This window comes from Doryrhamphus excisus, linkage group LG10 (genome assembly GCF_037039965.1).
Source record: "Doryrhamphus excisus strain RoL-2023G ecotype Guam linkage group LG10, RoL_Dexc_Guam_v1.1, whole genome shotgun sequence".
NCBI classification, from domain to species: domain Eukaryota; kingdom Metazoa; phylum Chordata; class Actinopteri; order Syngnathiformes; family Syngnathidae; genus Doryrhamphus; species Doryrhamphus excisus.
Window position 1 is genome coordinate 13875081 of NC_136366.1, and position 13672 is coordinate 13888752.

The 13672-nt window shown below is 41.5% G+C and overlaps 1 protein-coding gene across 16 annotated transcripts in view; it reads right to left on the bottom strand.

The window, feature by feature from the left end:
- LOC131106493 (protein unc-13 homolog B-like) overlaps nt 1-13672 on the bottom strand; it is a 56961-nt gene that overhangs the window by 26806 nt on the left and 16483 nt on the right. For 12 of the 16 annotated variants that reach the window (XR_013629278.1, XR_013629279.1, XM_058055800.2 and 9 more), the window contains 2 exons: nt 13166-13376; nt 2014-11715 (listed from right to left, as the gene is read on the bottom strand). Coding sequence is in view for 14 of the 16 variants with exons in the window: in XM_058055800.2 (XP_057911783.2) it covers nt 2014-11715; nt 13166-13376 (9913 nt within the window). In the remaining 2 variants the exon portion in view is untranslated. The remainder of the gene's footprint in view (nt 1-2013; nt 11716-13165; nt 13377-13672) is intronic. The other 4 variants (XM_058055818.2, XM_058055809.2, XM_058055791.2 and 1 more) reach the window with 2 other exon arrangements.

Sequence of the window (13672 nt, forward strand, 5' to 3'; positions counted from 1 at the left end):
TGGTGTTTGCGTGGTCTGCCTTCTTTGTGTGGGTTCACTCCGGGTTTTCCGGATGAGTCTATAAATGATGCACACACTCTAAAGTGATGTGAACTTGAGAATATTGAATGCCTGTTTTCCTGGTGACACTTAACAGTGACATGTATAGTGGTGTATTACAAATAATTTACTGAACATACAGTGAAGAAAATAAGTATTTGAACACCCTGCTATTTTGCTATTTCTCCCACTTAGAAATCATGGAGGGGTCTGAAATTTTCATCGTAGGTGCATGTCCACTGTGAGAGAGATAAACTAAAAAGAAAAATCCAGAAATCACAATGCATGATTTTTTAACAATTTATTTGTGTGATACAGCTGCTAATAAGTATTTGAACACCTGAGAAAATGAATGTTAATATTTGGTACAGTAGCCTTTGTTTGCTATTACAGAGGTCAAACGTTTCCTGTAGTTTTTCACCAGGTTTGCACACACTGCAGGAGGGATCTTGGCCCACTCCTCCACACAGATCTTCTCTAGATCAGTCAGGTTTCTGGGCTGTCGCTGAGAAACACGGAGTTTGAGCTCCCTCCAAAGATTTTCGATTGGGTTCAGGTCTGGAGACTGGCTGGGCCATGCTAGAACCTTGATATGCTTCTTACGGAGCCACTCCTTGGTTTTCCTGGCTGTGTGCTTCGGGTCGTTGTCGTGTTGGAAGACCCAGCCACGACCCATCTTCAATGCTCTGACAGAGGGAAGGAGGTTGTTCCCCAAAATCTCACAATACACGGCCCCAGTCATCCTCTCTTTAATGCAGTGCACTCGTCCTGTCCCATGTGCAGAAAAACACCCCCAAAGCATGATGCTACCACCCCCATGCTTCACAGTAGGGATGGTGTTCTTCGGATTGTACTCTTCATTCTTCTTCCTCCAAACACGCTTATTGGAATTATGACCAAAAAGTTCTATTTTGGTCTCATCTGACCATAAAACTTTCTCCCATGACTCCTCTGTATCATCCAAATGGTCATATGCAAACTTAAGACGGGCCTTGACATGTGCTGGTTTAAGCAGGGGAACCTTTCGTGCCATGCATGATTTCACATCATGACGTCTTAGTGTATTACCTACAGTAACCTTGGAAACGGTGGTCCCAGCTCTTTTCAGGTCATTGACCAAGTCCTGTCGTGTAGTTCTGGGCTGATTCCTCACCTTTCTTAGAATCATTGAGACCCCACGAGGTGATATCTTGCATGGGGCTCCACTCCGATTGAGATTGACCGTCATGTTTAGCTTCTTCCATTTTCTAATGATAGCTCCAACAGTGGACCTTTTTTCACCAAGCTGCTTGGTAATTGCTCCGTAGCCCTTTCCAGCCTTGTGGAGGTGTACAATTTTGTCTCTGGTGTCTTTGGACAGCTCTTTGGTCTTCGCCATGTTACAAGTTAAAGTCTTACTGATTGTATGGGGTGGACAGGTGTCTTTATGCAGCTAACGACCTCAAACAGGTGCATCTGATTCAGGATGATACATGGAGTGCAGGTGGACTTCTAATGGGCAGACTAACAGGTCTTTCAGGGTCAGAATTCTAGATGATACACAGGTGTTCAAATACTTATTTGCAGCTGTATCACACAAATAAATTGTTAAAAAATCATGCATTGTGATTTCTGGATTTTTCTTTTTAGTTTATCTCTCTCACAGTGGACATGCACCTACGATGAAAATTTCAGACCCCTCCATGATTTCTAAGTGGGAGAAATAGCAAAATAGCAGGGTGTTCAAATACTTATTTTCTTCACTGTATATATACTGCTTATGAATACGAAATATAGTAAAATGTGTGTGACCATGGAATCCCGTTTTGCAATGGTATGAATGGATGCTACAATTTAATTTAAATTAAACTGATGTTAGTTTAATTTAAATTATAAATGGGTTGAGGGTTACAAAGTTGAGACATAGAGAAATCTTTTTTTAATGTAACTGCATCATAAATGGTAAAGGATGCCATTTATAATGCTTTTACTAGCCTTTTTGTATTCAAAAGATTCCTCTTAGACTGGTTGTCCAGCGGCAATCCATTGGTTGTACCTGCAGAGGGATTTGTTTCTACAAGTGTTTCGGTATCTTTTACGGTCAAGGATGTTGAGGAATCTACTTCAGGGGTGGAAATGCATATCTGGATGTTGGCTACATCATCTGTGGAACCTACCAATTGAGCTTTGGGGGCATCAGATGTGGAAACATTTTGTACTTCACTTGTTTCACCACTTGTTGGCTTGTTATTGAGTTTTGGTTGAGACGTTACAACTGGGGCACCATCTTGTTTTGGTGGCTCTGTCTGCCAAGGAAATCCTATCTTTGTCCCAAATAATGACGTAGTTGTTCTTTCCTCTTGAAATAGTCCTCCAGATAGTGTTTTTAGTCCTGAAAAAAGAGAGCTACCTGCTTCCGTTTGGGGAACTGATGGAATAACAGATGGCACTGTTGGTGAAAAAAGAGATCCAAGAGATTTTCCTGCATCACTCTGTGGGGATATGAAACCAAACAAAGACTTTGCTTGAGATGGCTCTTTTGGCAACTGATCAGCTGGATGGGTTGTATTTAAATCAGTTCGGACATTAAGTTGAGAAGATTTGTCATCACTTCTAGGCGCTTCCTCAATGACAACAGGTTTCTCAACAGTCACTTCTTGCTCAGCAGTTGACATTTCTTTTTTGGTGCCATCTATTTGATACGTAGGGTCAGATGCACTTGTGATCGCCGTGGCGTCTACACAAGAAGCCTCAGATGACACAACAGCCGTGCTGTGACTGTGATCCTCTTCGCTGGACGCCAACAGTTTATTTGAATCTTTCTGAATACCAGATGGTGTCACATTTTCATGCGTAACTTGTGGATGTGAAGTAGTACTAGTTTTTGACTTTGGTTCACATGGCAATTGTTCAGATGGCTTAGGTGGCTGCCCCATTCCCTTAAATATAGCCCCACCAATACCGCCGAGTACAGATGTTCCAGTTTGTGATCCTGCAGTCTGAGCAGTGACTCCGCCAAACATTCCTCCAAGTAAAGAACTGCCAGGTTGTGCTGCTGCAGCAGATCCTCCAAATAGCCCACCCAGTAATGGCCCACCAGTCTTGGGAACATCTGGCTTTACAGTGCTTCGTCCTCCAAACATTCCACCTAAAATTGACACTCCAGGAGCAGGCGCAGCACAAGGAGTTTCAGACTGGGAATCACCTGAATGGCAAGGTGATGGCTGAGTGTTAGAACCTCCAAAAATGCTGCCCAGTATTGAGGTTCCTGGTTGGCTAGTAGCAGCTTGGGGTGCCAATCCTCCCAGTCCAAAAAGTGAACTTCGCTGTTGAGGTTGAGTACTTTGATCCAAAGATGCTGTTGGCTTAAAAAGGGAGGACATAAAGCCTGTAACTGTATCTGTTGTTTCATGACCAAAGGATTTTTCTGCCTCTTGTGTCTTATGCTGTGCCTCTACTACAGGTGTTGGCGGTGTTTCCTTTTCATTGCTAGGTGGTGTTTTATCTTGAGTAGACTGATCTCCTATAATATTTGCCCCTGCTAAAGTACATGTTTCTGATTCAGTGTCATTATCTGCTCGAACTGATTTGTTGGTCTTATTGTAATCATCATCTTTGTTACCATGTGCTTGAAGTAGGTTTTCTTCAGGACACCGAGTTGTACTGTTGGTTTGATCTAATGTTTCTGGGTGTTCTTGGTTTTTAGGGACAATGTCAATCGCAGATGATTCTTGACCAATAGAAGCTGCAACTGTGATACTGTTATTAAGTGGTTCACATGTAGTAGTTACACTTGAAGTAGGTTCAGAAAAAGAAGTGGTTTTCTCGCCATCATTTAAATTTGATGAAGGTGTTGGAGTGGACGTTGCAGGTGAAACTGATTCTTTGACTGATGAAGCCAAACTTGTACCAGACGACTCAACTGGGACAGAGGCTTTGGCCAGATTGTCACCCTTCTGTGCATTAGCAGATCTCCCCAAAATACCTCCCAATATAGAGTTACTATTTTGAGGTACTGGCGTTTGAGTGGTAGCCCCACCAAATAATCCACCCAACGTGCCAATAGCCTGTGGTGCTGAGGAAGCTGCAGGTGTGCCAAAAATGCCACCTAAAATTGACCCTCCAGTATGAGACCCTGCTGCTTGAGGAGCAGATCCACTAAATAATCCTCCAAGTAAGGATGTCCCTGTTTGAGTTGCTGTTGGAGGAACAGAGCCTCCGGCAGTTTGTGGTGTAGACTGCGGACTTGGAGAGCCAAATAAACCACCAAGTAATGATCCTCCAGTTTGAGACGTAGCTGTTTGGGGTGAAGAACCTCCAAACATGGTCCCTAATATAGAACTTCCAGACTGAGAACTCGGCTGAGGGGAAGCGGTTCCAAAAACAGAAAATATACTTTTAGCTTGTGTATCCTTGGGCCCTGACGAACCAGATGTATTCTCTGTTGGTGATGGGTCTTTTTGGCTTACACTGGGCTCTGTACTAGGCCCGGAAAATAATGAAAGTAAGCCTTTTGCTGGACTGTCTGAAATTAATTCTGTTTTTGAAGATGTCTGGCCAGTAGCTGATGGTTCTTTAATGGAAGAGGTACCTACAGCTGCACTATTAGTGTTTGTTTTCACAGGCACAGCTGTACAGTTAGAATTGGGTTCTGTGGATGAAATGTCCTTGCATGTAACTACAGAACCCACATCAGTGCCAATATTCAGCGTCATAGCAGGAAATGTACTCACATGGCTTTCTTTTGAGTTTGTATTATTATTAATACATTCTGGTACCGAGCTGTTAGAAAGGGGACATTGATTTTGGGAGGACTGTGGTGTCTCTTTGCTAGTGACATTAACAGTAGGTGACAATTTAGTTGACAGCGTAGGTGCTTCAACATCTGATACAATGGATGGTACAGTTTTAATGGGTTCTTTATGTGGTGCAGCTGTACTTCCTCCAGACCCTGGTGTTTGAGTGGCACTGGGGCTGCTAAATATGGAGAACAATGTTCTTTTTGGACCGTCAGTAGAGTTAGACAACCCACCCAAAATCCCTCCTAGAACAGAGGTGGGTTGCTGACCTTGTGATTGAGTCTGGTGTTTTGATTGTGGCTGAGCCCCTCCTTGTTGTTGAGATTGTGATTGTACTCTTTGTTGTGGAGAGGATGTTGCTGGTGGTTCAGTTTGAGGGGGACTAGGATCACTAAACTTTGATAACAGACCCTTGACTGGGCTTTCGGTTAAACTCGATGTCCCTGAAAATATCCCTCCAAGAAGAGATCCTGCTTGGGCTTGAGACTGTTGAGTGTTTGTACCACCAAACATTGAGAAAAACCCTGTTGTCTGCTGGTCCTTTGGAAGACTATTTTCCTTTTGTGGTACTTCAGCTTTAGCCTTAGTTTCAGGGGGAGCGGGTTGAGGATGTGATTCTCCAAACATTGACAATAAATTTGTACGAGGCAATTCTTGATGTGGCATGGCATTTGGGGGATTTGCTTGGGAAGGTCCAGTTTTTGGTGCCGATTGTGAAAGACTTGTCCCACTTAACACTGATAGTATACTTTTGCTGAGTGACTCTTCTTGTGGAGCTGTAGCTGATGTGGTTGGTTGAGTTGAAGGTCCAGGCTGCGGAGCTGCTGTTGATCCTGTCAAAATTTCGCCAAATGAAAACCCGAATAGGCCACCGGAAGGTTTAGTCTTGTTTTCTTGTTTTAACTGTTCGGCATGTGATGCAGGTTGTGATTTGGTTCCGTCAGCACCCCTTGCAGAAGTGGAATATAATTCTTCAGATTTTGGGGCGTGGTGCACTTGTCCTGGCTCAGGTGCACCACTCTGGTTCATTGTTTGTTGTCTTTGTATACCCTTAGGTCGAGCTGCTGCAGATCGAAGTGTGTCCTGTCTCTGTGGTGTAGACGGCTCGATATTAAATAAGCTGCTAATGGACCCAAATATGTTTGATACCCCTGTAGTCTCTTTATCTGTAGAAGCACTTGATGATATGCCAGAGCTATTTCCAGTCTTGATATGTTGATTGGGAGATGTCTGTGAACATTTCTGTAACTCTTGCTTGGGTTCCTCAATTCCCACCGCAGATTTAAGGAAGTTCATTAACCCAGGGTGTGATTGCTCAGATGTTTTTTCTACTGTTATATTCCCTGGCTTATTAGCTGCAAATTGGTGAGGAGGACCATCTCTTACTAGAGATTCGTCTTTCAATGGCACTGTAACATTGATCTCTGTTGTGGTCTGTCGCGACAATCTAGGTTTCTGTGAAATGGAATGTGATTGTGTTGAGGGATGGCTCACTTGAGTTATCGTTGGTAATGTCGGCAAACTTCTTCCTTGTGTGGTGATTGGTCTTTGGATTTGATTAATTGAATTTTCTTTTGGCTTTACAGAGGTACTTTCTTCTTTGATGATCATTGACTTTACACTTTGTAAACTACACGATAGTACATTTTTAGACTTTTTATCTGCAGCATTATCTGGTTCTTTTTGATTAGATGAAGATATGCTAGTTTTAATGGATTCCACTGTTGTGGTTCTTCCCACAAAAGATGACATCAGGGAAGAAATCTTCTTGACTTGTCGATTTGGTTGTTGTTCTCCCGGAGTCACTCTCTTTCTCCAATCCTCTTCTGATATATCATCCACATGTTTCACAATAACACCAGTAGATGAACGACGCTGCTGTCTTGGCTGGTAACAGTTGTGTAGTACCTGCTGATTCGTTCTCTGGGCATCAGTAGAATTCAAGGAAACAGCAACCTTTTGTGCAAGAAATGTCCTATTTTCCTGGCTGTTCCACTGAGGGCCGATATAGTTACTTCGAGAGGAAAGGTCAATAACATGCATGCTGGGGTCTTCGGGTATGTGGCTCGGATCCATACGAACTTTGTTTAATGTATAAGATGTGAAATCTACACCTTGTTGCCCTGGTGAAATGAAAGAATTTTCAAACATTTGAGCAAACTGCTCAAGATTTAGGTTCATGATTTGATTTCCTTTTCTATAGGCAGCAGACAAATCTAATGGGGCATTGAGGAGCTGAGACTCATTGAGATCTTCCCCAGGCAACCAGAGAAGCTCATCCTCGTTATAAAGTGGAATCTTAAAGCCACACACTAGAACCATTTCACTGGATAGCATAGCACTGGGAAAGCCATCAAATGTCTGTGCATTTCCCAACGAATTATCTTCAGGGGCACACACATAGACATATTCACCCGCTGAATCAGTGAGCAAGGCGTAAACGTACTCATGATCAGTATAAACAAAGTAGCCACAGTCTCCATCTTCAGCTGGCCACCACATTCCTTGCTCCAACAGCAAAAGCCACTGTTGATACCATTCTGTGTCTTCAAGGTACATAGAGTCTTCCATGTCATAATTGACAACCGAGGGAAAATTCATATAGTTATTGAAATTACACTGACTTTGCTGGATTGTGCCATTATCTTTTCCATGCTGCCAATTCGCGGAATAAGACAAGCTTGGTGCATTCTCCTCGTAATAGCCTTCATGATATGTAATTCCATTCAAGCTGTAAGTGCTGCTGTCATTACATACATTCCATGTTCCCTGTGTTGCCATGCACGGTTTAGTTTTAGTTGTCAAGTTCAAAATTCCCTGTTCACTGCATGAATACTGTAAGTTTCCCAGGTCTTCATGGCTATTCCAAAATGTTTTTCTGGGGTAAGAATCACCAGTGCCATCTGCATCAGACATATATGACTTAATTTGCTCATCATGACAAATAGCACCCTGCCATGTGGTAGAGGAAGTAAGTGGCTGGTTGATCACTGGAGAACCGTGGTCTGAAGGAAAAGCTTGCAAGGATGTGTTTTCATAACTTTGTACACATCCTGAATCCTGTCTGTGGATCTGAGAATCCAGGGATTCATCCTGAAACTGCTGCCATATAGTACTTCCACGGATCCACTGGTTTTCATCATAGGAGGGGCTTGAATGATAAGGAGAAACTTGACAAACATAAGGGTTTTGGCTTGTTGAGCCATACAATGATGGCATACTTCCACACATACCTGTATATGGCTCATTGCCGATCATTACCGAAGAGTTGGTAAGACTTTGGAAATTGGAATTAATATTTCCTGTACTATATGCCATTGAGCGTATTGGTAGAAAAGAGCTAGAGCAATATAATTGAGGCAAATTACCAGCACTGAATGATGAGTAAGTTGTATGATTCTGAAGAGATCTGGCAAAAGTAGACGATGTCCTTAAGTCGAGACTCTCGGTGTCAATCGACACAGGCGTACTTCTGAAATCATGCCTACTTGGTCTTGGATTTAAATAATATGGTCTATTGGTTTGATTAACATCACTAGCAACACATTTTGTCAATCTAGGTGAGTTGATTTCTTCAGTACTTTGGCCTGGCTTTTCCAGAGGTCTGTGGGCAACAGATTCCACAGGAACATTTTTATTAACAAATCCAGAAAAAAACCCTTGTCGGGCAAGTGGTGATGTCCTCTTCTCTTTCTCTGTGTGGTTTTGTGAAGATTTCTGGGTACTATTAAAATGAGCCTGTGTTTGTAGTGTCGTATTATTTGAGAGTGCATATTTATCAACCCTTTGAGACAATTGTTCTGTTGACGTCTGACAGTTTGTGCCTTGGTTTTCAGATCTTGTTAACTTGTTAAACAAACCAGAGAGCACACCAGACTGATTTGAGGTTTCTTTCTCTTTTGGATTAAACTGACTATTTTGTACTTTAATCAGTTGCTGTGTCTCATAGATTATTTTGGATTGTTGTGGAGTGATTGGTTTAGGAGAATCGTTTGCTTGAGCATTTTCTTTTGAGTTAATTTGTGGTTGATTTTGTTCAGAACTTTTGTTTCTTTCTGAAGCTTGTTCATGGCTTGATGAGCTTGGGACAATTCTGTGATGTTCAGTTGATGAGGACTGTTGCGTGTTTATACTGTCTGCAGAGGCAAATTTAAAAAGACCAGAAATTAGACCACCTGGCTTGGATGGTGGTTGCTTGACTGGAACAGTTTGTTGCCGGGAAAACGCTACTTTATTTATATCCTGTTGGTCAAACTGATGCCTTGATGTTTGATTCCTGATGTCTGGTCCTGGTAGATGAGGATGAGACAAAACTGTCTGGTGTTGTTGGACACTGCTTTGCTGCTGACTCTGGTGAACTTCGCAGCTTGATGTATTCTCAGTTGATGCAAATTTAAGTAAACCAGATAATAACTTTCTTTGCTGTGGTTGCTGATTTTGCTCAGTTTCATTAGAAATCTGGTGCCGAGAATGGTCCGTGTCAGGAATGTCTCTGTGACGTGGCTCCTCGGAAGGTTGGGAATTATGTGCTTCATTTTCAGTTGATGAAAACCTCAGTATACTAGAGAGAAGTCCTCCTCTCTGTGAAGCTGTCGATTTGGACTGCGGTGGAACATGGGCAGTCATATCTGGGGATGGATTTCTTGTGGCTGGTTGATTGTTTAAAGGACCCTGCTGTGGCATATTGTCAGACAGCTCACCACTTGAACCCAATTTAAGAAATCCAGATAGGATCCCTACTTGTTTGGACTCAGTATACCCCACAGCTGCATTGTCAGTGGAGCTCCCTTTAAAAAATCCAGACAAAAACTTTTGAGGTTCCATTTGACCTGTTGCATTTTGATTTAATGCATGTTGTGAATGTGAGCTGGAAAGAACTTTGCTATTCTGAGATTGAGGATTGTTGATAGAATTTTGGTTTGAGCCAGAGGGTGCAGAAGTATTGTTGAATATGTTGGCGAACCATCCCTTTTCAGTGGTTTTCTGTTGTGTGGATGTGTTTTGTTTAAAGGCAGTGGAGGTTTCTGAAGTTGATCCGTGTTGTGATTGCTGTGGATTTTTTGTGTTTCCAGAGGAATGAACATCTTCGATGGATGCAAACTTCAAAAATCCAGAAAGCATCCCACCTTCTGTTTTTGGTTGTTGTTGAGTTGAGACATTTTCAGAGGATAGTGAAGGCGGTTTAGGCTCAGTATTTACTAATGGTTTCTGAAGTCCTGGATCCTCGGCTGATCTAAATACCGGATATACTGCCAAAGGTGGAGCTCTCTGAGATGGTATGTGTGAAGGTGTTATCAGTGAGCTAAATGACTTCTTTAAAGGACTACAAAAATAAGTGCTTCCAGAATCAGTTGCACCATTAGGTTGAGAAGTTAAAGACACGCTCTCTTTTGTTGTCTTTCCTACCATCATCGGTTTACCTTGATGACAAGTACTCTGATCGAACTGTGAATAATTTGGCTTTGTTTCCTCATTGTGTTCATCTGAGTTGATAATATCTTCAGAGGAAAACAGCTTTAAAGGATTGAATTTCCCCAATACAGAGTTTCCTTTAGCCTGAGGTTTGGCTCCAAACTCCAATGTGTGCACCTTTGTACTTGAAGGATTCATTGTACAAGCCTTTGTTTCATTTTGCCCTTTTATGTTGGCCTGGCAGGATGGTTGTGAAGGCAAAGTGAACACATTTTCAGGGCAGGTTTCCACTGGAGACACAATAGCTACAGGAGCAGAGCTATTGGATTTAGGAATAAATGACAAAAGTTTTGTTATCCCAGATTGTGACGGCTGTGCAGATGATGACTTTGTATTTGTGGCGGGCTGTTTGGGGCTTCCTCCAACTCTGTCAGTGAGATTACTGAATAAGGAGCTCATGGCATTTTTGACTCCTGAAATTCCAGCAGGAGCTTGTGATTGACTTTCCCCCTTAGGATCACTTGAATTATTCTGATCATCTCCAGCCGAATCTGTTCTGTTGCTTCCTTGAGATGATAGCCTTGATTTGCTTGATTTAGGAAGAGACCCATATTTGCTAATTTCCTCCTCTTTTTCAGCAAGGTATTCCGAAACTGTTTCAACTAAACACTGTAGCTCATCCATCGGGTCTACATATTCATCACTTGGTTCTTCTACAGGTGAAAGCATTGCTTCAGGTACCCATCCCACAGTTTTAGGTCGCCTGCACTTTTCCTGAAATCCCTGAGAATTGTCTATACGGCTCTCATGGGACAAAGAACTTTGATCTCTAATGTGTCTTGTAATTCCTCTGGGTATGTCTTCTGCTGGAAAATCAGCGTCATCGATAGCCTCATCTACTCCAAAAGAACAGCGATAGTTTCCAGAATACACTTCAGAATCATACTGTGATTGCATTCTTGCATCTTGTTCCTTTTTGTAAGCCACGTAATTTTCTAAAGTGGTATCTAGTTCATTTTTGGCCCACATTCTTGTCTTGTAGAGTAGACCATTTTTGTATGGCCCAGAACATGACACTCTTCGCACCTCCTCTTCCCGCATCTCTGCTACCTGCAGCATAAACATGTCCCCTCTTTTCTCACAGAGCACTCCAAGGTCTGAGGAAAAAGCATCTTCTCTCATTTTCTCTGTCTCTCGATTGAGAAACCCTCCTGGGTCCCTGATTTTTTTCTTTCTTCGGCGATCAATTGTGTCATAGCCCTCAGGATAGATTGCAGGGATGCAGCCACTTTGTTTAGTGTTTTGAAGGACTGAGATCTGTGATTGTTCAGGGTAAGGCTTTGCCATTTGATTGGTATTTTCTTCTTCATCAAAAAAATCACTCAGCTGAGGCTTTCCCCGCTTTTTGTATTTGCTTTCCCAATCGTCACAACCCATGCCAGAATCTACAGGTATAATTCTGACTCTTCTTTTATCATTTGGAGATCTAACAAAGTTTGAAGTGATTGTATTTTAAGGATGAATTTATGGGGGAGGATGGGAAAAGAGACAAGAACAGAAAAGAAGCAAAACAAGAAACAAAGCAAGCAAACATAACATGTTTAACAGCTTGAAACATGGAATGTTAAGACATATCATGCAAAAGTGAAGACAGTATTATGTTCTTCAAGTGCACCCATGCTGTATTATAGTCAATACAACTTTATCAGTAACCTTTTCAGTAGAGATTTATTACATTGTGTCCACTGATGTAGCAGATTTTTAAATGATAATAATAAAATATGCTAAACCAAAAATGTTTTAAAAATAAATACCGCATTTTCCAGAGTATTAAGCTTTTTATAACTTGTCTGGTCCTGCGACTTGTTATGTCAAATAATATACAGTATATAAATTCATTTGTGAATACAACAATATTTTGTGTTTAAATAGTTTGTGTCAAAATATGTCTGTTTGATGGTTTTCTGTATGCCGGGATGTGTCCTGTGCGTGATTTCATGTATTAAAAGTCTTCTTTGAGAACGCATTAATACAGGTAAACAGGTTAGTTTTCATTGTATCCATATGGATGTATATATGTATCAATGTAGCTTTAATATGTTTTAACTCGGGCTGTCAATGACCAGTCCAGGGTGTACCCGGCCTCTTGCCCAAAGTCAGCTGGGTAGGCTCCAGCATGCACCCGCGACTCTAGTGAGGATAAATAGCGTGGAAAATGGATGGATGGATAGGGCTGTCAATCGAGTAAAATATTTAATCACATTTTGTCTATCATTAACTCATAATTAAAGAAATAGCAGCTTGTAACCCAAAGTTTAGCTCGCAGTTCAAAGCAAAAAAAATCATCCGAAAGACAGCCCTAACCAAAAAAAAACTCATAAGTGGGGACACTATGTCATAGTACCGCATATAAATGACAATAAAAAATACCTGCACTGCTACAGCACATTTTCTAGCTTCTTCTGTTTCTTTGGCTGAGTCGAGTAAGCGGCATTTGAGACTCAAATTCAACTCAAATAACTTTGGTTTTGTCCAGAGAATCATCAGCCAGGGCTCTGAAGCTAAACTTGTCAGTCAAAATACTCTTTTCTTTGTCCATTTCTGCTCAATATTTGTTCCCACTTGTGGCTCAACATGACATGCACATGTTGATCTTGCATTAAAAAAAATAGAGGGATTTTAGTTGTTAACTTGTTATTGCATTAACGTAGACAGTCCTAGCTATAACATCAGGGCCAGTTAACAAAACACACTAAACGGTAAAATGAACATGAACATATTGTACTAAAGAGACAGATGTGGTAATATACTTTATATATTTTTTATTACAATTGACTTTCAAATTAATCTCGATAAACATAAGGGGAGATAGATAAACGTCTACACTTATAATATAGTAATATGAAGGTGTACATGTTTGAATGATGTAAGCGTACCTGCTTCTCTGGTCCCGGTACTCAAGGTCAAAACTGAGGATGGACTCTGCGCAGGAGTCTGGGTGGCGATTTGGCCGAGGCCCAATGGGATACTGGTGTACAGACGAGTTGGGTTGAGCCGTGGTATGGTAACGTGGAGGCAAACTACTACTGGTTTCACTGCGGTAGTCGCTGTCTCTGTCATCAACAGCACTGTCGTGGTCATCCAAAGCTGTAGGAGAAAATCAAAGTAGGAAAATCAACAGAACTTTTTTTTCACTGAACAGAATTAAAACATGTTTCTTCAAATTGTGAGCATTTAGATACTGTAGCTAACAACTAGATTTATCTTAAAGCTAAGAATACACTCTAGAGATGGTTAAGCTTAATATGCAAGTGCAGAGCAATGAGCCTGTAATGTACATAGTATGTAAATGTTAATGTGTTGCTTGGCACATGTCAATGTAAGATTATATGCATTAACTTCAACTAAGTATTCCCAAGCAGTAATTGCATACGAGTACAAGA